At 41.9% G+C, this 24,167-nt stretch overlaps 1 protein-coding gene across 4 annotated transcripts in view; it reads left to right on the top strand.

Moving 5' to 3' along the window:
* Positions 1 to 6,234: 6,234 nt before the first annotated feature.
* The window catches only part of LOC137344561 (partitioning defective 3 homolog), a 735,052-nt gene continuing 717,119 nt past the window's right edge, over positions 6,235 to 24,167 (top strand). For all 4 annotated transcript variants that reach the window (XM_068007624.1, XM_068007617.1, XM_068007634.1 and 1 more), the window contains exon 1: positions 6,235 to 6,596. In XM_068007624.1, coding sequence (XP_067863725.1) covers positions 6,477 to 6,596 — 120 coding nt within the window. In that variant the 5' untranslated portion in view covers positions 6,235 to 6,476. The remainder of the gene's footprint in view (positions 6,597 to 24,167) is intronic.

The following is a 24,167-nucleotide window of genomic DNA, read 5'->3' as shown; positions in this document are numbered from 1 at the left end:
CTTCTAGCTTTGATTCGAATAGTTTTGAAAAGGAACCAAGCAGTTCCTGCTAGAAGTTGAAGAGAAGCATTTCAGTCTTTGGGCTGGGAAAATGCTACTAATGTATCTTGGGAAATTGTGCATATTGCACATGCTCAGACTGCAAGATCTGCCTTCAGCTGAAAGAATTACTCGTCTCGGCAAAATATATCAAGTCTGAGTCCAGGCTTTTGGAAAAGGCTGAGGCCTTCAAGTAAAAATGTTAACGAAGCTGCTCAAACACACAAAAGACAGTTTTTAAGTTAAATTTAATCATGTCATTGTAAAATATGTAATTTTCCAAATGTCTTTTTTATATTACTGATTTTGTACATTAGAAAATTCTGTTTGAGCATAGAAATGGCTGGAATTTGTTTTCTAAAAGAATTTTGAGTGATTTAATTGGTTCACCTTCTCCCTACTTCTATTGGCAGGTTCTCCTGACTAGTCATTCAGAATTGGTTGTTTCCATATGTCCTTAGTAATTTTCTAGTCACTTTTGATTCATATGTTCTCTATCTCCTCAGTTCTGATTTGCTGCTGATTTGCTTTGAGCCAATTAACAAAGTATGACAGTGAAAGCGTGAGGACAAAAGGGTGACGTAACACAAAGTAAGTGTTACACAGCAGGAGGTGTGTGCGGACCGAAGACTTAACATGTAATAGATATAGTTTAAAAATTTAGATAGCAATGTTTGTATTGACAGTTATGACTGGTACTGTAATCATGTCATTGTGTCACCAGTAGTATGCATTGCTCCTGTAATAGCATTTCTGCGGTAGCAAAATAGTGGCCCAGATTTTTCTGCCAAAATAACGGCAAGTTTAATAGCGTTCGCTGTCATTAATGTGTAAATGGTCCAGCAACCTGTGGCGAGGAAGAGCTACCTCGAGAAATTTTTTTTAAAATTTGTTTATGGGATGTGGGTGTCGCTGGCGAGGCTGGCATTTATTGCCCATCCCTAATTGCCCTTGAGGTGGTGGTGAGCCGCCTTCTTGAACCGCTGCAGTCCATGTGGTGAAGGTTAGGAAGGGTGTTCCAGGATTTTGACCCAGCGACGATGAAGGAACGGTGATATCTTTCCAAGTCGGGATGGTGTGTGACTTGGAGGGGAACGTGCAGGTGGTGGTGTCCCCATGTGCCTGCTGCTCTTGTCCTTCTAGGTGGTAGAGGTCGCGGGTTTGGGAAGTGCTGTTGAAGAAGCCTTGGCGAGTTGCTGCAGTGCATCCTGTGGATGGTACACACTGCAGCCACTGTGCGCCGGTGGTGAAGAGAGTGAATGTTTAGGGTGGTGGATGGGGTGCCAATCAAGCGGGTTGCTTTGTCCTGGATGGTGTTGAGCTTCTTGAGTGTTGTTGGAGCTGCACTCATCCAGGCAAGTGGAGAGTATTCCATCACACTCCTGACTTGTGCCTTGGAGATGGTGGAAAGGCTTTGGGGAGTCAGGAATCGCCACAAATTTTTATATGGAATTACATAGAATGTGCAGCACAGAAACAGGCCATTCGGCCAACAGAAGAACATAAGAAATAAGAGCAGGAGTAGGCCACACAGCCCCTCGAGCCTGCTCCGCCATTCAATAAGATCATGCTGGTATTCGACCTCAACTCCACTTTCCTGCCCTATGCCCATATCCCTTGATTCCCTTCGTGTCCAAAAATCTGTCGATCTCAGTCTTGAATATATTCAACAACTGTGCATCCGTAGTCGTCTCGGGTCGAGAATTCCAAAGATTCATAACCCTCTGAGTGAAGAAATTTCTCCTCATCTCGGTCCTAAATGACTGACCCCTTATCCTGAGACTATGACTCCTAGTTCTAGACTCTCCAGCCAGGGGAAACAGCCTCTCAGCATCTACTCCGTCATGTCCTCTAAGAATTTTATGCGTTTTAATGAGATCACCTCCCATTCTTCTAAACTCCAGAGAATATAGGCCCATTCTACTCAATCTCTCCTCATAGGACAACCCTCCCATCCCAGGAATCAATCTAGTGAACCTTCGTTGCACCCCCTCTAAGGCAAGTATATCCTTCCTTAGGTAAGGAGACCATGCCGGTGTTTATGCTCCTCCCACACGAGCCTCCTCCCACCTACTTCATCTAACCCCATCAACATATCCTTCTATTCCTTTCTCCCTCATGTGTTTATCTAGCTTCCCCTTAAATACATCTATGCTAGTCGCCTCAACTACTCCTTGTGGTAGCGAGTTCCACATTCTAACCACTCTCTGGGTAAAGAAGTTTCTCCTGAATTCCCTATTGGATTTATTAGTTACTGTCTTATATTCATGGCTCCTTGTTCTGGTCTCCCCCACAAGTGGAAACCTCTTCTCAACATTGACCCTATCAAACCCTTTCATAATCTTAAAGACCTCTATCAGGTCACCCCTCAGTCTTCTGTTTTCTAGAGAAAAGAGCCCTAACCTGCTCAATCTTTCCTGATAGATATAACTCCTCAGTTCTGGTATCATCCGAATAAATCTTTTTTTGCACCTTCTCCAGTGCCTCTATATCCTTTTTATAATATGGAAACCAGAACTGTTCATAGTACTCCAAGTGTGGTCTAACCAAGGTTCTATACAAGTTTAACATAACTTGTCTGCTTTTCAATTCTATCCCTCTAGAAATGAATCCCAGTGCTTTGTTTGCTTTTTTTATGGCCATATTAGCCTGCGTCATTACTTTTAGTGATTTATGTATCTGTACCCTGAGGTACCTTTGCTCCTATACCCCTTTTAGACTCTTTTATTATCCAAGCAGTATGTGGCCTCCTTATTCTTCCTACCAAAATGTAACACCTCACACTTATCTGTATTGAAATTCATTTGCCAGTTCTGCAAGTTTATTAATGTTGTCTTGTATGAGGTTTGTATTAATATTGAAATCATAAATATAAAATAGTCGCTAATAAATCCAATAGGGAATTCAAGAGAAACTTCTTTACCCAAAGAGTGGTAAGACTGTGGAACGTGCTACCACAAGGGGTAGTTGAGACAAATTGCATAGATGCATTGAAGGGGAAGCTGGATAAGCACATGAGGGAGAAGGGAATAGAAGGGTATCCTGATAGGGTTAGTTGAAATAGGGAGGGAGGAGGCTCATGTGGAGCATATACGCCGGCATAGACCAGTTGGGCCGAATGACCTGTTTCTGTGCAGTAGTTTTGATGTAACTCCCTACCAAGAGAACTGGCTAGATGTGATAGGGGATCGCCACTCCACTCCCATCGGACTCGTGTACCCCGCTGGATGTCAACCCAGTATTCAGAGACTGAAACTCATGTCTCCATTCGCCGGGGTTAGACTCTGGTTAAAGCTCTGTGTAAGTGTGTGTCGTCATCCCCCCTAACACACTTATTTCTATGGACAACTTTAAATCCCCTACTTCCACTTTAATAAGTTGATACCACCACATCTCTTACATCAGCCATCCAATGCCACCTGGCAAACAGTCCTCAATTGCTTAATTCACTCAATCTTGGTGCACGAGTTACTTGTACACAATGTTTGCAAGAGGCAGGGCGCTGGAGAGGACATCGCCAACATCAATGAGCTCACTCCATATCAAGAGATAGCCGTGGATCTGATGGGTAGGCACTTTAGTGTTGCTGTGGGAGATGGTGAGGTTAAGGGCAGGTTAGCAGCTGCACATCTATACAGTCACCATGGTAACTGTGTGAAGCAGCCCACAGCGACAACTTTCCACCCCTTTGTCGTCTTAATCCCAACGATGTAATATTCACCCATTCTTAGCTTGCACCCTTCTTTCCTGCAGATATATCACAGCAATGGGGGACAACGAATGAGGGAGAAGATGAAGAGAGATGGAACATCTTCTTTGTCAATTTATGAGGAGGATGATGATGAAATGAGAGGAAGTTGATGTCAAACCCACCCATGAGTTCCTGGACCAACATGTACTGTTCCTCTGCTACAATTCCCTCAATCTCACCTCCTGCCTCACTTACTTTTCACCCCCACGGGGGAATTAGATGGCATTGGTAAAGGTGTGGCAGCGGCACATTGCACAAGGGAGCTGGAATAGGGAGTGGATCAGGACGTGACATCTTCCCAGCGAAAGCAGAGGAGAAGGGTGCACTTGGCTTTGGAGTTGTGGGACCCAGAACTCATGGGTACTCACTTGAAGAAAAGGATGTGAGAGCAACATCACGCCTCCATGGAGGCTCTGAGATCAGTCTCTGAGGATGTGCGGCAACTGACAGGTTTTCCTCTTGATTCTGCAGCCATCATTTGCGGCAACATCAGGGAAGCTTTTTTCTTCATTGCAGACATCAAGAGTGTGTGGCACTGTCATTGGAATCTATAGTAGACACCCAGCTCAGAAGCAACCAAGGACCAGTTGATGCCTCCTCCATGGAAACAGAGGTGACAGTCGAGGACAGAATATACATTATCCTTTGTACAGACTTCCTGACCGTGGTGGCTGGGATGCAGGCTGCTGTCTCTTAGAACTTTCAGGATATGGTAGATACCATTAGACCATCCATCCCATTGATCAGTGGGAACATAGATCCACAGTCCAATGCAATAACGACGGCTCAGGATAGCAGCACATGGGAAGCATCCAGCCTTCCGCCTGGTAGCACCATGTTACACCAGCTTGCCTGAGTCCAAGCTCTAGAGATGCAGCCAGCAGTGGCTCCCTCCCAGGATCAAGCTACCGTAAGAGGAAGGCCACATCAGTTCTGTGAACCTTTTAAGGCAAAGGAGCAGCAAACCAGCTGTCACGATAATGGCTGTCCGGTTGCACCAAGGAGAAGCATTAGAATAGGAAAAAGAAAAGCATCTTTGGTCATCCAGAGAAGCATGGTGTCAGGAAAGAGAGAATGTGTACTTGTGTTGTGCTGTTATTCATTGAGATTAGTCATATGGGAAAAGGTGCACTAATTTTGTGCTGATTTATTCAATCAGATTATTATTGCCATGGTCTTGTCAGAGCTAAGAGGTTTGATGTGTTATTATGGGCATGGGATAGAAGGATGTGTTTTGTTTTTTATTTGTTCATGGGATGTGGGCATCGCTGGCAAGGCCAGCATTTATTGCCCATCCCTAATTGCCCTTATGTCCTTTACTGGAAGGTGGGAAGAAGGAGTCAAAGCAGTGGTGATAAAGGTAGACTGTAAGAAGAGAAGACTTCAGTGATCAGTTGTCCTCCTCAAAACTTATCTCTTCAACCACCCCTCCCAATCTCACCCTTTCTAGTTCAGCATTGATTTTCTTATGCCTATTTAAGAAGTGCCTTGAGACATTTCTTTTTGGTAAAGGTGCAAGTTGTTGTTATTTGATAGGACACTCGGGTTGCGAACAGTCTGGTTCAGCTTCAAACAGTGGCCAGGGAGAGGGATGGAGTCAGTGGCTTGGGAACGGAGTTGGTGGCGGGGACCGAAGGAAATGAAAACACATGGTTATGAATTAAAAGACACACAGTCAGCATTTTCACAAAGGCGAAGAATGGACTAAAATTCACTGAACATACTTACACACATTATTAAGGTAAACTGGTACTTAAGTATTGTGTGAATTCATTTGGGATGAGGCAGAAATACAGTCGTATTCAAGGGCCTTTCTAGAAGGTGATTTAATAGAGGTTTTAAAATTATAGTGTTTTAATGGAGTGAATGGGGAGAAGTACTTCTGGGTGTGAAGTCAGTGATGAGTGGGTGATCAATTTAAAACTGAGGAGGGAGGTTAGGAGAAATATCTTTACACAGTGGGTTGTTGAAGCATGGACTGCTTTGCCAGAGAGATGTCACAGATGACAACCTCTCCAAATATCTCTGCAGAATCACTTTTCCAGGTCTCACTGGGTAGCAGTGATCAACAGCAAAGACTGGCTGATTTTTCTTCCCACTCCCTCGGCTTAGGATGCTGAGTTTAATTATTGCGCCCCTGGTACCGTCCACCATACAGGCCGGGGGGTGGGGTGAAACCCGGGAGAGTGGGTAGTTTCAAATGTGACTGGGTGCATCATTGGTTATTTTTAAAATCTAGCCCTGGGTGGAGCAATCTTTCGAGCTGACTCAGTTTGGATGCTGTCCGGGTTGAAAATGTATTTTATTTGGTGGTGGTGAGGGGTGTTGATTTGCAGCGCAGCAGTGCTGGGAACGGCCAGGGCGGGGAGACACTGGGTGGTGCTTTCTCCGCTTCCTTGAGTCAGGCTCTTTCTCCGTGAACACTGCGCTCGGCTCCACTCCCACAAATACGAACAGGTGGCCGCAGGCAGGCAGGGCAGGCACAAGCGCCGTACACAACCCGAGCACCATGAAACACACTGCATTGTACACGCCGAGGGTCAGGGCGGAATAAACGCCGAAGTTTTGCACCAGGAGGGAAGGAAGATCTTCATTTTTTTTTGGGGGTGGTGGTGGTGCTTGGGGGGTTTTTTTTTTGCTCCAGAGAGACCTTGTGATTCTATTTGTTGTTGTTCCGAAAGGAGTAATGAAAGTCACCGTCTGCTTCGGGAGAACCAGGGTGGTTGTTCCTTGTGGCGATGGAGCCATCACAGTGCACAGCCTCATCCAGCAAGCGGTGACCAGGTACCGCCGAGCCATCGCCAAGGTGAGAGGGACGGAGAGGAGGGGAGGGGAGGGGAGCGGGGCGGCGGCGGACACAATGTAGCGAGCGGGCTCCGTAATGTAGCCAAAGACATGGAGCAACATGGCGCTTCCTGATACTCATTGCTGGGGACAAGATTTCAGCTCACTCTGTATTTAAAGGAGGGTGGGGGAAAAAAATAGAAAAACCGCAGCCTTAAAGTTACTTTCCCCTCCCCCCCCCCCTCCTCTTTCCCTGTCCTTTTCCTACCAAGTTTGAAGTGGAAAGTTTTTGGTAACTTTGCCCCACAGCGAGCTCGAGTATTTCTTCCCTTCGCATCTCTGTCCTTCAAGTCGTTTTTTTTTTTGTTAACCCAAAAAAAAATTGGTGTGAGGTGAAATGTGGCGTCTGAGGATTGGGAGGAGAAGGTGATTCAACTCCAGCCCGAGGCTTTCCCCAAGAACGGAGGCCTGGAGAGCTTCTGGGAAGTGTTTTGACCAGAGTTTGAGTTGAACATTTTCAGACGAATTGTTAATCCTGTAGCTCAGACATGACAGTGTGGAAAATGTAAGCATCCGTTTACAGAGGATATCGAAATCACAATTATGAACAGGAAAAAAAAGTTTTTTCCGTTTCCAGCCAGTAAATCTGGTCACTGAGACGATTAGATTAGTTGGACCTCATAATCTTCATTCTTGGGGAACCAGGGCAAGATTTTAATGGATAAACAGAAATAATGCAAGCCAATTTATTTTCAGCAAATAACAAAAAAAATATGGAATTTGTTGTACTTTAAATGTACACATTGCTTCCCTTTAACTGGTATCAATTGGAATTTACATTCACCTCAGTTATAGTAAATAAGTTGATTATTAACTTTAAGAAATCTCTTTAAATGTGTTGCCGCATGCCTGGAAGTAGACCAGAGCTCATGAGTTTTTCACTTACTTGTGAAAGTGTTTAAAATGAACATCTAAAGACTAAATCGTTGTGCTAATGGACCTGAAAATGTACTTTGGTTATATTTATGATATTCACACGTACCTGCAGTACAGATCAGTTATTTTAAAAGTTGATGTCCCTTTGCTGTGTACTAAAATTGTACACAAAAGCCCATTCACTACACTGTTCTCACTCTTTCCGAGTGTATGATTTGCTCTAACACAAACGAATGCAGTGTAATTTTCACGAGCCTGTTAATTATTTTGAAGCACCCAGAACAGCTGTGACTTGATAACGCTATTATGTGCATCTCTTACCACTTGGCAAAATTATATCATTTCATTAGGGCAGTGGCCTTTCTTTACCACTAATAGCAGCCAGCATTTACAGTAGATATACATGAACCTGATTTTTACATTTTGCTGCCAGATCAAGTTGGAATTTAGATGAGCTGAACCGAATGCCAACTCCAGTTGAACTGAAAGTGGATATTTGGGTCGAGTTGGATAATTCATTGGTGGGAGGAAATAAATTGCCTGCTTTATGAATGGACTAAGCTTTTGATCAATAGCTGAGGCCCATAGGAGACATAACATTAGATGTTAGTAGCCTAATGTAAATCTACTGCTTCACGACGCCAGTTATAACTGCTGGTTAAGCATGTTTTATGTCACTGGATCATTATTTTGATTAATTTTGTGAATGTTTACACATGTGATTGTATTCTGGAATAGCTGCAATGTGTAACCATTGTTAGTGTTTACATATGCAAGAGACATTCTAAAATATTTTATTCATCGGCTGAAGAAGTGTTTACTTGATGTAAACTTTTAGTTTGATTTAAAGAATACATTGACATATCCTTTTATGTGCTAATATACCCCTTGCCACCCAGGTAGCAAGTATCCTAATGAGGTAGTATATGCCTATTGAGAAATTTTAATGAGAAGCTCAATTCTAAACATATCCTTATTTAGTAAACTTACTATTCATAACATAGGAGAACCTCATTTTGTATTGGTCTTGCACAGGATAAAACATTGTAACAAGGTCCACAATGTGAAATAACAAATAATATGTTCTCACCCAAAGCAAGTCCTTCAGCATCTGAAAAATTGCTGGTTGCTATTTTGGTAGAGAGAGGCTTTTAATCATGGTTTTAATTCCAGATTTTCAGGAGATGGAAAAAGCCATTTGAAAAGGGAAAATTGAATACTGGGTTTTATATGTAAGGGCAATGAAAATAAAAGCAAGGAGATGATTTGTGCAAAACATTGGTTAAGAAGGAAGAACCTTGTGTTTATATACAGGTAGCACCTCGACTGGTCTCTTAGGATGTCTCAAAACACTTCAAATACATTTAATTACTTTGAAGTGCAGTCACTGTTGATATGTAGGTAAATGTGGCAGTTGTTTTGCACACAGCAGGATCTCGCGATCAGTAATGAGATGAATGATCAATTAATCTATTTCAGATGGTGTTAATTGAGGAAAAACTTGAGCAGTTGAGGAGACCTTGCTGCACTTGTTCAAATCAGCAGAGTTGATGCTTGGTTTGTTGTCCCATCTGAATAACAGCATCTCTGGCGATGGCATACTTCCTCAGTTCTACACTGAAGTGTAAATCTAGATTATGTGCACAAGTCCTGTAGTGGAGTTTGAACTCTCAGCTGTCTGACTCAAGTGGAATACGATGTGCAATTTTGGTTACCCCATTATAAAAAGGATATTGGAGCCATGAAAAGGCGCAGCACAAATTCACGGGGATGATACCAGGGATGATGGGATGTAATTGTGTTGAGAGACTTGAAAAAACTAGAACCATATTCACTGGAACAGAGAAGATTTAACAAGCATATAATTTTTAATAGTTTCAGTGCGTAGTGAAAGATCATTCCCACTGACTGGTGAACTGGCAAGAAGGGGACATAATTTTTAAGATGAGTACAAGCATAATAACGGAGGGGGTTTGAAATAACAAAAAATTCATGCAAAAAGTGTTACATAAAATTACATAGAATTTATAGTAAAGTAACAGGCCATTTGGCCCAAGTGGTCTATGCCAATGTTCAAGTGCCAAACAAGCCTCCTCCCATCTTACTTCAACTAACCCTATCAGCATATCCTTCTAAATGTTTAAACTATGGAATGCTTTGCCTCAAGTAGCTACTGACGCTGTGTTAATCTCAATAGGCATATACTACCTCATTTAATAGAGAATTAGACAAACGCTGGAAAAAAAGAAAAACATTAAAGTTCAGCTGTGCTATCTGTTGTGTCCAAATAACTTGCCAACACTCTCATGTCGGCTCACATGTGAAGAATGCCACTTGGGCAGATACCCGCTGACTGTACCCCAACAATAACAACAACAACTTGCATTTATATAGTGCCTTTAACATAGCAAAACATCCCAAGGTGCTTCACCGCAGCATTATCAAACAAAATTTGACACGAGCCACATAAGGAGATACTAGGATGGGTATCAAAGAGGTAGGTTTTAAGGAGCGTCATAAGGGTGAGAGAGAGAGGTGGAAAGGTTTTGGAACGGAATTCCAGAGCTTAGGGCTGAGGCAGCTGAAGGCATGGCCACCAATGGTGGAGTGAAGAAAATCGGGGATGTGCAAGAGGTCAGAATTGGAGGAGTGCAGAAAACTTGGTGGGTTGTAGGGCTGGAGGAGGCTACAGTGGTAGGGAGAGGCGAGGGCATAGAGGATTTGGAAATAAAGGTTGAGAATTTTAAAATCGAGGCATTGGCTGGACCGGGAGCTATTGTCGGTCAGTGAGCACAGGGGTGATGGGTGAATAGGACTTGGTGCGAGGTAGGATATAGGTAGCAGAGTTTTGGATGAGCTCAAGTTTACGGAGATTGCGAGGTAGGATGCAAGCCAGAAGAGCATTGGAAGAGTTGTGCCTGGAGGCAACAAAGGCATAGATGAGGGTTGCAACAGCAGATGAGCCGAGGCAGGGGCAGAGACGGGCGATATTAGGGAGATGGAAGTAGGCGGTCTTGGTGATGGAGCAGATATGGGGTCGGGATCAAATAGGACACCAAGGTTGCGAACGGTCTGGTTCAGCCTGCTTTAAATTGACAAATGTACCAAATTATTCTTGTCAGTATCGTAGATACTGGTTGTTAGGTAGTTTTAAAGAAAAATTTTGGTAAGTTTTGTGTTTATCAAATTGAGCTTCTGAATTTGGTTATGGAATTCAGCTTTTATTTTGCAAAATATTCAAACTTTAAATCACAACTGGCTGTGCTAAGAATCCAAAATTCGCCTTTCCAGTGTAGATCAACTCGGTGAAATATATCATAATGTCATTTCTACACTTGAGATCCTTGTTAAAAACAATAAGTTGTGAACTTGATTTTTTTTTATGTGTGCTTGAAAATTGAACTCTCTCACGATGATTCATGACTGTTTGTTTCAAACTGCTTTGCTTTCACATTCCGAAAAAGTCTAATAACTATACTCCTGTTTCTTGGATGCAAATCACTGATAGGGTGATCTTTTAGCCATGTATTTGAACTCTTTTTCTTTTTGTGAGTCTGCTGTGATATCTTGGCTCCACAAAACCAGCTGGTTGTCAAGTATTCACTTCAGCTGTAAGGTTGCTCGGCAGTAGAAAGACCAGATCACTGTCAGAACTCAGACCCATGTCCTGAAGCTTGATCTTGGATTACACTTTTTAGTTGCTCAGAGACTTTTTGGTTTTTCTCATTAATTTCACCATTAGGGACTGGACTTGTTGGCTATTAGTTAGCTACAAAGCATGTAACTGTTATATTTTATGTCTCCTGTTAATATTGTCCATTAGCGCATATTGTACATAATAAAGATGTGGAGATGCCGGTGATGGACTGGGGTTGACAATTGTAAACAATTTTACAACACCAAGTTATAGTCCAGCAATTTTATTTTAAATTCACAAGCTTTCGGAGGCTTCCCCCTTCCTCAGGTGAACGATGTGAAAATCGTTCACCTGAGTTCACCTGAGGAAGGGGGAAGCCTCCGAAAGCTTGTGAATTTAAAATAAAATTGCTGGACTATAACTTGGTGTTGTAAAATTGTGTACATAATAAAAGTTTTGTGTTTATAAGTACACCGTACAGTCATTTCTCAGATTTTGATTCCAGCCCAGATGGATAGCTGCAAGAGTCCAAGGTGAAATCAACTTGGGCAATCTCAACTTGGTTCCTAGTGATCACAGACCCACACATGAAATACTATTGGCAACCTCATCCATAAAGGCCATGAATAGCTAATGTGGGAAGTGGAAATGCCATAACGGTTGAGTTAAGGGAGCTTTGCTGGGCAGCTGGCTGTGTTCTACCTAAGCTGGAAGTGCTTGCAGACACTGGGTCCCTGAAAATGGAAAGCTTTCCATTCCCAAGCACTAGCATCCTTTGTCTTAATCAGCATAAAATCTGGTGCCGATTGTACTTTCTGTTACTTACTGTTCCTGGATCTGGAGCAAAGGTGGATAAATGGAGTTCAGGAGCGGATCAACCGTGATCTAATTTAATGAGGAACAGGCTTGAGGGACTGTTTGGCCTATTCCTGTTCCTATCTTCACCTGGTTAATACTGTACCGTATAGTATTTTGAAAGATTACAAAAAGGTACTGCTGAACAATCTCTTAAATCATGGTGATTAGGGGGTTGGTGGCAAGATGTGTTCTCTTTCACATCTTCATCAAGGGATAGCCAACATTTTTTTTTGAATGTTAATTACATAGAAATATTGAAGACTTTAATTTGTTCAAATGGATAATGGCATGAAACATCTGGGGATATATTTGGGAATATAATTATGGAAGAATGAAATGTTGTTGAACCATCAGTCCTGTTCCTTCCAGTAACCACATCTAATTTCCACTATCGGGGATATTATCCACTTTATTTAATCTCCCAATGGTGAATAACTGCAGGTAATTAAAAAAAAACACTTTGTGGCATTATTTCTGTCCCCTTTCCTTATCCTTCCTTTCCTGGCAAGACGTTCAGTTAATTTAACTTTACAGTCTTCATCGTTCAACCCTGGCTAGCTGCGTTCCTCAGATATCAGCTCTGTGAGCTTCCCAATTTGCCACCTTGAACAGGCGCAGTAAAGGGTGCATCGACTGAGCACATTTCTGAATCCCTTTATTGGAATATTTGAACAGTGGTTCAAATCTGAAAGTATAGTTAGAAGATTAGCAGTCTGTTGGTCTCCAAAATGAGTAAATTAATTTACTGACCTCTTTTTGTCATGCGTTGATTAATTCTTGCACGCCTCATAGCTGTTTAGGTCTTGTTTGATTCTGCCAGCAGTATTAGTTGTTGCTCTTGGGAATGCAGATTTTAACTGTGAGGAGCAGTGGAATCATCACTCTTGTTTGCTGTGTGTATAATTTCAAAATGGCTTTGAATAATTATTAGCAACATCAGTTGAGCTCACAAAATATGATACCAATGCATAGAATGTTGCTTGTATGTTCATACGCATTGTTCCTAACTTTAGGGTTAGACTTCATTCATGAAACAATGTCTCACAGGCACATGCAATATTAGATGCGGCATTTAAAAAAAAACTGCAAATGAATTTGTCAGCTCTGCAGTCCATGGACGTTTTCATTAGGACATAAAAACAGTTGAGAATGAGAGGCATTTCTGCTTATCTGGTACCATAACTCTTCCATTCCAGCATCCAACTTTTCAACCAGATAGCCTCAATTTGTATTGTGTATGTTATTGAAGCCTGTTCATTGATAGCTAGTGGAAAGGAAACTGTTTGTTTTATTTTTCAGATCATTCCTTTAGGAGGTCACTTTTTTAGTATCATACCACATACTGTATTGCATAGTTGAGTTAATGATCATTGAGGATTGTCACCGGCAAAACTTGTTCTATGCTCACTTTGGTAGAAATTATTTCAAGTCTGCTTCAGAGTCTTCGATGCGTTATGTTGAGGATTTAATTTTCTTTGGAAATCCAGGTCAAATGGCATTATAGGATACAAGAGTTGGAAACTAGCTGGATTGTGTAGGAGTTAAGTCTTAAAGTATCTGTGATGTATTGGGGCTTATAGTATGAGCAGGAGAAAATTACTTATGATGAAGATGCTTTTAGTTAATGTACAGATATGCAGTTCGAATTCTGATGGAGGAGATCAGATCTCCTGAACAGTGGGAGCAAAGCTCAAGTTGCTAATGAATACCATCTTAAGTCCCGAAATTATATTTACAAATTTAACTCCTTGCTATTCATTTTAGCTGGAAGTTCTGTTTCGAGCATTGGATTAGTACGCCTAACCGTTAAGCAACGGAGGAGGGTTGTAGTAATACTGAGAGATAAATGTGTTTGGATACGAAAATCCACAATCTGGCTTTCTGCTCCCCTCGCTTGTAGAGAACTGCCTCAGCCTTAGCTGAGGGTGCTGCTCCTTAACAGCGCGGATAAGGGAATTAACTGTTTGTGGAAAATGTGACACATTTGTGTGGACAACACATTGATGCCCAGTGCCAACTTGCCCACAAATGGATGTACTTCTTGAATGTTTGCTTATTTTTTAAAAAAGCATTTAAATGTGCATAAGATTGCAAAGTGTGCTATCTTGCTGCACTGACATGTCAGTAATGCGGTTTACTAATGTGCTACACTATAGAGTAACATGCTGCAAGTTCGTCCCCATGACATTCCTCCACAGCATTCCTAACGTTGGGAAGGCACTCACTGGATGTGAGAACCATGTCTCTTTTGAACCTTTTTACAGAATGGTATCGACACATTTGTCTGCTCATCCTTTTGACCAAAGAGTGTGAGAAGGAACATGTCTGGTATTGAAGGGGGAATGATGTGAATTACTCAGGATTACAGAAAAATTGTACGTCTGGGTAATGTAATTACTTGAGATGTGGCAAATTCCTGGGCATTGTCTGCTGAAACCATGACGTTTGCTCAAAAAAACTGATTCCTTTTGTTAGAAGCCTTTCTGTTAACAAGAATTTTGATTAGAACAATATTTTCTTGTAACACTTCGTCATTTTGAATATTTTAAGAAAACTGGTAACTGGATTATTGCAGATTTAATGTATTTTAGTGAAACTTTTTTTTCCCATGGTGTTCTTTAAGGTTTTACAATTGTTCAGGTTGGACTGACAGTATTAAAAGGCTAAGTTATCCATTTTGCAGTTAATATTTTTGATATTGGGACGCTAGAGACCACATTCTATAATGTGGGAATCATCTGGCCGGCCTGTCTGTCCTCCACAAAATTATGCCAAGAGACGGATCACAAGAATTGGTGCTTAAATCTACTTTTATACTGGTGAAATACTGGATCTATGAGCCTGCTGCCAGGATAAGAGAGCTAGATTTAGTAGTGTATATGCCAGGAGCTGACTTGCAGACACCAGTCTCCTGGAATCTGAACTAAAGCAGCGCCAGAATAAAAGCAGCCTCAGTCAGACCTTGTTTTATGCCAGGAACACAAGAACGGCTGGAAATCCACCTCAACATTAACGTTCTGCATTTTCCTAGAAGTATTTGCATACAATGCCTCTGGTGAAGCTTCTCCTGCCTGGGGAACTATCTTACTGACTGTGTTGTTGCCTGAAGCCCTGTGTGCAAGGAATAGATATTTAAAAGTTGGATTAACCACCACTTTCTGAGCTAGGGTTGCTGGAATATGTACTCAACTATGGGAAATCTGTTGTTGCTTGTATACTTGCATCTTTGTAGGCTGGCATCTGTGAGGCTGTGGATGCCGTTGGCTAATTCAAGGAATTAGCTCATCTGCCTTTTGATGGCATTTCCTCTTTCAAGGGTCCCACTCCCCTCCTCCAGGTGCCCATCTGCCCGAAGGCGCTGTCACCAGATTACTTAACTGCTGCCCAGCAGTCGTCATTGACCAGTCATAGGTTGACCTGTCTACTGTTATTACAGTAGTAGGTTTTAACACCTGACCTGACGCAGAGAACAAAAAAAAATCTAATATGCAAAGACTAACATGGCATTCGGTTGCAGTAGCTAATATAATTGCAACCTCTCTCCATGCCTGTCTGCAAGGGTCCACATTGTTTATCATTCTGGGGGTTAATTCCAGTAGAGTTTCTTCTGCCTGTGTGCAGTAATTTTGTGGAACAGCTTCAGAAACCCCGGAAAGCCATGTTAACAGCATTTACACTGTTTTTCTGGGGTTTCTGCAATTCTTTTGCAGATAATTGAGAGGACCTTGACAGAAATTCACCTTTTACCCCCCCCCCCCCCCCCCCACTTCCCTTTTTCCTTTTCCACCTCCTTTTTTCCATTGAATGTTTTCCACCTCTTCGCTTTATTGAAAGCATTGACTCCTTGCTGGGGGATGCTTCCATAGGCACCCAAACCTTGCAGTACTTGGCAGAAGCGGCCATTTTTTATATGACCATTGATGGTGAGTGCCAACAGACTATTTGATTGTGGAAGGCATCACAGCCGAGCTCGATCCTATCCTCGGCCAAAGTCCACACGATAGCTGTTCCAGCAAGGGCCACTGGATAATGATCAGAAGTGGAAATTCTAGCTGCTTTTTTTTCTGGGTCCAGGGGTGTTGAGACTAATTGTAGCATGTCTGCTGTCTCTAAGTCTGCAACAAGGTGACTTGGAACAAACTGCATTTCAAACCTGAGTGTTTCCTTATCTGTGTGGCTGAGCTACTTGCTGTCTTAATCAGCGGAACATGCTTAATTATCTTAACTCTCTTTTAATAAAAAGGGAGTTTTAGTCATTACACAAAAAGAAAGAATTGAAGACTTACATTTATATAGCCCCTTTCATGACCTCAAGGTGTCGCAAAGTGCTTTACAGCCAATGAATTATAAGTGAAATCCTCTTTTGGTATTCCTTAACCTTTTCTTCTTGTGCCTCTTAAAATCTTGGGTTGTTCCCTTTGTTTTGGTAAGTGTAATGCCTTGCTGGTTCTCCAATGACTTCATGAGCCCAGCAGCTGTCTACTGCTGCATCACTGGGATTTATCATTGACTTGAAAAGACCCACAAAGATTACTTTAACCACATTATTGTGGCTTAGAACTTGTAACCACATTATCTTTCTAGGACTAGAATATCTAAAAAGTTTTTTCTGCTCGAAAATATTGTGTGCTTTCTTTCATCAAAACTGATCAGTGCCAAGTGAAATGGATTGGAAATTGAAGGAGCTTCGTTTGCAAAGGCCCAATAACCATGTACACTGTACCAAAGAAAGGTATAAAGCATTGGAGGTTATTGGCATAGTTAAAAGAAAGGACTTGCATTTATATAGCACCTTTCACAACCTCAGGACACCCCAAAGCGCTTTATAACCAACTAAGCACTTTTGAATTGTAGTCACTGTCGTGATATAGGACATGGGGCAGCCAATTTGCACGCAACAAGGTCCCACAAAGAACAATGAGTTACATGACTAGATAATCTGTTCTAGCGATTTTGGTTCAGGGATTGGCCAGGACACCGGAAGAACTCCCCTACTCTTGTTTGAATAGTATCTTGGGATATTTTACGTCCACCTGAGAGGGTAGACAGGGCCTTGGTTTGATGTCTAATCCAAAAGTAGGCACCTATGACAGTGCAGCACGCCCTCAGTGTCAGCCTGGATTATGTGCTCAAGTTTCTGGAGTGGGGCTTGATTCCACAATCTTCTGACACTGAGGCGAGAGTGCTACCACTGAGCCAAGATTGACACTTAATGTGCTTATTTATAAACGAATACGATCAATATGCTATGGGCAGTGATGATTCCTGTGGTGGTGGAGGGAATGTTGTCTGTGGAGAGCAATAAGGCTGAAGTTGATTGGAAATGTAGGGACTTGGGATGGATAAGTCTTCTGGATTGATTAACTTTGAGAACATTTAGGAAGTCAAAAGTAGATTCGATGTGCAATGTACATGATGGTGGAGGGATGGATTCTAGTTTTATCTAATTCTGTGCTTGCTAATGCTTTTAACATTGCTGATGAGGTTTGCATTAATTCCAGGTAATTCTTTAGACAAGTCATCCTGTTGGGTCTCTAACATGGCACAGATTTTGCCATTGTATCTGGGGAAAACAAAATTATCTTAACACCTCTCTGAATTGACAATTTGTGTCAGTGAGATTTAAAATAGATTTAGTTTGGTCTAGTTAGGCTTGCATGTCCAAATATTTTGGGTATAAGCTAGGGTTTGAAATGGGGCGATTTCTTTGCAAACTACAAGAACCAGGCAGAGTCATTGATAATGAACTTGCATATAAAGAGTTCCGTTTGATGTCAGCATCATTTATAATTTTAATATTTGCAGCTTTGGTAGACTGGAAAGCAATATTTCTGGTTGTTGTGCTCTCACAATCTGAAATGCAGCAGAGAAAATGTTATTTCCATTGTTTACTAAGATATGAAGACTTAATATTTTGTGTGCTTGACTTCAAAGAAATTGCATAACTTACATAGAAATACATAATGCCTACAACACAGAAACAGGCCATTCGGCCTAACTGGTCTATGTCAGTGTTTATGCTCCACATGAGCCTCCCACCCACCCCTCTTCTACCCCTATCAGCATATCCTTCTAAAGAGGTAGGATGTATGTGTAGGTTGTAGGACCTTGCTGTGCGCAATGAACCAGTACAGTTAAGAGAAGTAAGTGTAGGAGAACATCAAGACAGTAGCGATCACAACATAATGCAGTTTAAGATAAAGATTGAGACGGACAAAGTAATAAATTGGAAAAAAGCTGATTTGATGGGTGTGAGAATGGAACTAGGGAAAATAAACTGGAAAAATTTACAGACAAACTCAGAGAACAGCCATGGGAAACATTTAAAATGGTGATCAATAGAGTCCAGTAGAAATATATCCCACTAAAAAGCAAGAACAAACTTGCCAGTAATGACACACCATGGATGGCTACAGAAATAAGGGCAAAACTGAAACTAAATAAAAAGGCATACACTAAGTATATAGACAATAAAGGAGAGGATGACAAAAGGGAATACGAAAAGGTTAGGAAAGAAGTCAAAATACAATTAGAAAGGCAAAGAAAAACTACGGAATTAAATTATGAAGGAATATAAAAAGAATAGTAAAATATTCTTCAGACACACAAATAAAAGAAAAGCAGGATAGGGATAAACCCACTAAAGGATATACACAATCAACTCACAGGTAATGACAGCAAAATGGCAGGAATATTTACTTTCCCTCGATATTTACCAGAGAGACTAACATGGTGGGCATGACATTAGAAGAAGAGATCAAAAAAGATACAAAGACATTTAAGATAGAAAGGGGGGAGATAATCCCCGCCCCCCTCCCTTCCACAAGCCTGAACCCGCAAACTGCCAGACAGTGCTGCTTTGCCATTTTTAGCTGCATTGACACTTTCAGTATAAAGAAGCATTGTCTTGGTAAAGATAACTTCACATTAAATGTTCCATTTTATATGAACATCATGTCAGGCTCTTTCCATCATTGTATTAGCCCAGCATTCATCAGTGATAACACTACATATGCATTCAGTACAGGTATGACTGCTTAACTTTTAAAAAAAAAAGATAGTCAGTTTTCTCCTCTTGAAGGTGTTGACTTTTGCTTGGGTACAGCTTTTTAAAAATTCGTTCATGGGATGTGGGCGTCGCTGGTGATGCCAGCGTTTATTGCCCATCCCGAATTGCCCTCGAGAAGGTGGTGGTGAGCCACCTTCTTGAACCGCTGCAGTCCGTGTGGTGAAGGTTCTCCCACAGTACTGTTAGGAAGGGAGTTCCAGGATTTTGACCCAGCGATGATGAAGGAACGGCGATGTATTTCCAAGTTGGGATGGTGTTGTTCCCATGTGTCTGCTGCTCTTGTCCTTCTAGGTGGTAGAGGTCGCGGGTTTGGGAGGTGCTGTCGAAGAAGCCTTGGCAAGTTGCTGCAGTGCATCCTGTGGGAGTGAATGTTTAGGGTGGTGGATGGGGTGCCAATCAAGCGGGCTGCTTTGTCCTGGATGGTGTCGAGCTTCTTGAGTGTTGTTGGGGCTGCACTCATCCAGGCAAGTGGAGAGTAATCCATCACACTCCTGACTTGTGCCTTGGAGATGGTGGATAGGCTTTGGGGAGTCAGGAGGTGAGTCACTCGCCGCAGAATACCCAGCCTCTGACCTGCTCTTGCAGCCACAGTATTTATATGGCTGGTCCAGTTAAGTCTGTGGTCAATGGTGACCCCCAGGATGTTGATGGTTGGGGATTCGATGATGGTAATGCTGTTGAATGTCAAGGGGAGGTGGTTGGACACTCTCTTGTTGGAGATAGTCATTGCCTGGCACTTGTCTGGCACAAATGTTACTTTCCACTTATGAGCCCAAGCCTGCATGTTGTCCAGGTCTTGCTGCATGCGGGCACGAACTGCATAGGTGCTGACAGCTCTCTCAAGTACCTCGACCAAGTTGTCATCGTTCATGCATGAAACCTGGACAATGAGTATTGGGAAGCTGTTTGGGGGGAGGGCCTCACGTCCATGCCCCATCCCTTTATCTATACAGTGATGTCCAGCGGGCGTCACTGGGTAGATATTTTAACTCCTCCCTAGCCCAGAACACTGTGGGCAATTATCGTGCTTCAGCAATTGCCCTGCCTGAGATCAGCAAATGGCAGATACTGGGAATCAAACCCACTAGCTCAGTTTTACATTGGGGATATACTCACCCACGTATGGCGCTTTTACTGTTCAATTTCAATTCTGGGAGTATGGTATCTGTGTGTTCTTTTTACTCTGGTAATTCCACCTTGTTCATGCAGCTGAATGGCAGACCTATGGAAAATTGGGTCTATAACATTCCACAGCCAGGATATAGGAGCACCAGTGGACAGTGCCTTCAGCCAAGTAGAGTGACTTAGCATGCTTTTCTGCTGGTCACAGTTACTTAGTGCATATCTCCAGCATATAATTCTTCCCTCTCTGCTAATGTTTCATAATATTATCTGAACACCTCAGTTGGATTATTGCTGTGTAATTCACCATGAGGTAGCCATTGTCCGAAGTAAAAAGTGATTAGAGATACAGTGTGGCTAAACAGAAATAATGTACTTCTGATAACACTCTGAAATCAATGCGACTGAGGTCTTTGATCTGTTCCCTTTCATTCCAGTTGCATTACCAATGCCTGACTTTTGTAGTAGCAGCTTCCTTCACTTCCGAATGAATGAATTAGTTTTCTACTTTTGGGCTTTGTGGAGGAACTTTCAGCTTGCTGACCTATACTGGCTTTTGGTTCACCAACATCTTGATTTTTTAAAATTCTCATCCTCGTATTCAAATCTCTCCATGGCTTCACCCCTCCTTATTTCTGTTATCTCCTCCAGCCCTACAACCCTCAGAACTCTGCATTCCTCTAACTTCAACCTCTTGTGCATCACCCACTTATCTTGTCTGACCATTGGCAGCCGTACCTTCAACCATTTAGGCCCTAAGCTCTGGAATTCCATCCCTAAACATCTCCACCTCTCTCTTCTCCTTTTAAGACACTCCTTAAAACGTACCTTTTTGATCAAGCTTTTAGTCACCCATCCTAATATCTCCTTTGGCTCGGTGTCAATTTTTGTCTGGTTACTCTGCTGTGAAGCGCCTTGGGATGTTTGACTATGTTAACGCCGCTATATAAATGCAAGTTGTTGTAAGGATTGTTTGTCCAAACAAGGATTATACTGCAGTTATACAGGGCCTTGGTGAGACCACACCTGGAGTATTGTGTGCAGTTTTGGACTCCTTAGCAAAGAAAGGATATACTTGCCATAGAGGGAGTGCAGCGAAGGTTCACCAGACTGATTCCTGGGATGGCAGGACTGTCGTATGAGGAGAGATCGAGTCATCTCGGCCTGTATTCACTCGAGTTGAGAAGAATGAGAGGTGATCTAATTGAAACATATAAAATTCTGACCGGACTAGACAGACTGGATGCAAGGAGGATGTTTCTCCTGGCTGGGGGGTCCAGAACGAGGGGTCACAGTCTCAGGATACGGGGTAGGACATTTAGGACTGAGATGAGGAGAAATTTCTTCACTCAGAGGGTGGTGAACCTGTGGAATTCTCTACCACAGAAGGTTGTGGAGGCCAAGTCACTGAATATATTTAAGAAGGAGCTAGATAGATTTCTAGACACAAAAGGCATCAAGGGGTTTGGGGAGAGAGCAGGAATATGGTACAGAGATAGAGGATCAGCCATGATCATATTGAATGGCAGATCAGGCTCAAAGGACCGAATGGCCTACTCCTCCCATTTTCGATGTTTCTAAGGATGCTATTAACCGTTTAAGGATATGGGAGAGTTAACGGGATGTTGTATTCACATTGAAAATTCTTCCTTCCATTGTTACTTTCTCTTTTCAATGAAGTTGCAAGTTTTTACAATTTTTTTGCTGAAGGATGTGGGCTCAATTACCAAACAATATGCTTTTCCAAAACTAAGGAACGTTCTGATGTGTAATGAATACCCTGTGGGGATTTGTTCTGAAATCCTGACCTTTGACTCTTGAGTGAGCAAATGATTTTATTAGGTCAAATTTAAATCGCAATGTGTACCTAGAATCCCCAAAGGCTCCATTATGTTTAGGATCATAGGGTGCACAGTTATACACGCTTTTGACTCGATTTGAAATGGTTTGGGGTGTGCATTGATGAACTAGTAGCAGTGTAACTTTGGAGTCAGGTTGTTGATCTGGTACCCAAGCCACGAGTTGTGAAACTACTTGTGGTAGGCAGTCCGTCATGCTTGGGCTTCACGCTGGGTGTAGTATAATTCCAGTTTGGTGAAGCTATGTTTTAAAAGTTGCCAGACAGTTCATTAGAAGCATTATAAACTTATTTTTGACTTGTTTTAAAATGATATTGGAGTAATGATGGTCTTCCCCATGCTCTTGTGACATTGAAATTTAAGGAAGTGGAGCTCTGTGCATAGACTAAGCACGTGTGGGAAATGTGCTTTTGTCCTGAACACAATTCAAGCCACAGCCAGTGATTTAATTCGGATCTGCTGACCGCACATTGCAGTACTGTATATAGATATCAGTGTGAGACTGGCATCTATAGGATAATGGCAGCCATAGATAAACAGTTGGAATTAAATAATTCCAACAAATGATTTTGATAATTTCATAAACTGTAAGGATAATATAAGTGGTTTACAGACATCCTCTTAATCCTTGGATTGAATTACAATCTTAAACTGATTTCATTGTAAATGCCTCCTAAAGTGAAATAGGCTGCCGATATGCACTTCTCCCAAGGATTGCAGGGTGTGCTGTTACACAAAAGTTTGTGGCAATTTGAAACAGCTTGGGGTGTGCATTGAGGAAATAGTGGCAATATAATTTTGCTTCAGTGTCAGATCAACAACGTGATTCTCGATGAGTTGTCAGCCCACCACTGGTTAGCAGTTTCTCCTGCTCACATATGAAGAATAGGCACTTGGGTGAGGTACCAGAAGGTGCCTCACATCCATGGAACTGTACCTGAGCATCAGTCAATGCCTTCAGGAGAGGAAGGTGGAAAATTGTGTGGGGCTGCAGATGAATGTGGATATTCTACCTATGTACAAATCATCCTCCTGATTTGCTTTGGTATTAGGGCCTATAACCCTGTGTGAGGGGGCAACCTCTGCACCGGATTACACCAGGTATCCACCCACTGAGTAGTAAAGTTAAAACAAAATACAAAGCAACATTGGGCATGTTAATACCAGTGAGTGTAGGGCTAATGTTATATTTTCCTTACATGAGCAGCTTTCCAGCATGTGTTATGTTTCTAACTCTGCAAATTAAACTTTTTATTGTTTTAAAATCTGTAATAGTTTTTCAGATCAAGATCAGATTTGAGTATGGAGTAGGTCACTCATCCTAATATTTCCTTTATTGATTCGGAGTCAATTTTTGTCAGATTATGCTCCTGTGAAGTGCCTTGGGAAGTTTTTCTAAGTTAAAGGCACTATATAGATACAGGTTGTTGTTGAATTTCCTGCATTATGTAAAGGTTCAGTTCGAATTAATAATGCCATTGATCTGCATTCTATGTATTAAATGTGAATGGTTTTAAAACCAATTTTAGTGCTCCTTGAGGCTTGAAATGGTATCATTAAAGGGATACAACATCATATGTAGTGTATTGGCTATGTTACTGGACTAATAATCTGGAGAACATGAGTTCAAATCCCTGCATGGCAGTTTAAGGATTTAAATTCAGTTTTTTTTTTTAAATCTGGAAATAAAAAGCTGGCCTCAATTTAAAAAAAAAATAAAAGTGACCATGAAGCTATCGGATTGTTGTACAAACCCAACTTGTTCACTGATGTCCTTTCAGGAAGGAAACCTTCCGTCCTTGCCAGATCTGGCCCAGATGTGTCTCAGACTAACGTGGTGACTCTTAACTGCCCTCTGAAGTGACGTAGCAAGCCACTCATTTGTATGAAACCGGTGCAAAGAAATATTGCCATTCCTTCAGTGTCACAGGGTTAATATCCTGGAACTCCCCCTTTAGCATGAGTCCAGAAAGTGAGTCTTTTGATCTTGTAAAAACTAATCAATTGTTTTTGCGAAAATATTTTTTTTTGTAATGGTCTGCTTGGTTGACAGCTAGCCAAATCATTATAAATCCTCCAAGTTCTGTATTGATCTTTCCTGAATCAGATAAC

Source organism: Heptranchias perlo, chromosome 2 (assembly GCF_035084215.1).
Source record: "Heptranchias perlo isolate sHepPer1 chromosome 2, sHepPer1.hap1, whole genome shotgun sequence".
Taxonomy (NCBI): domain Eukaryota; kingdom Metazoa; phylum Chordata; class Chondrichthyes; order Hexanchiformes; family Hexanchidae; genus Heptranchias; species Heptranchias perlo.
Note: the sequence above shows the minus strand (reverse complement) of the source record. Positions and strands in the feature narration are given on the sequence as shown.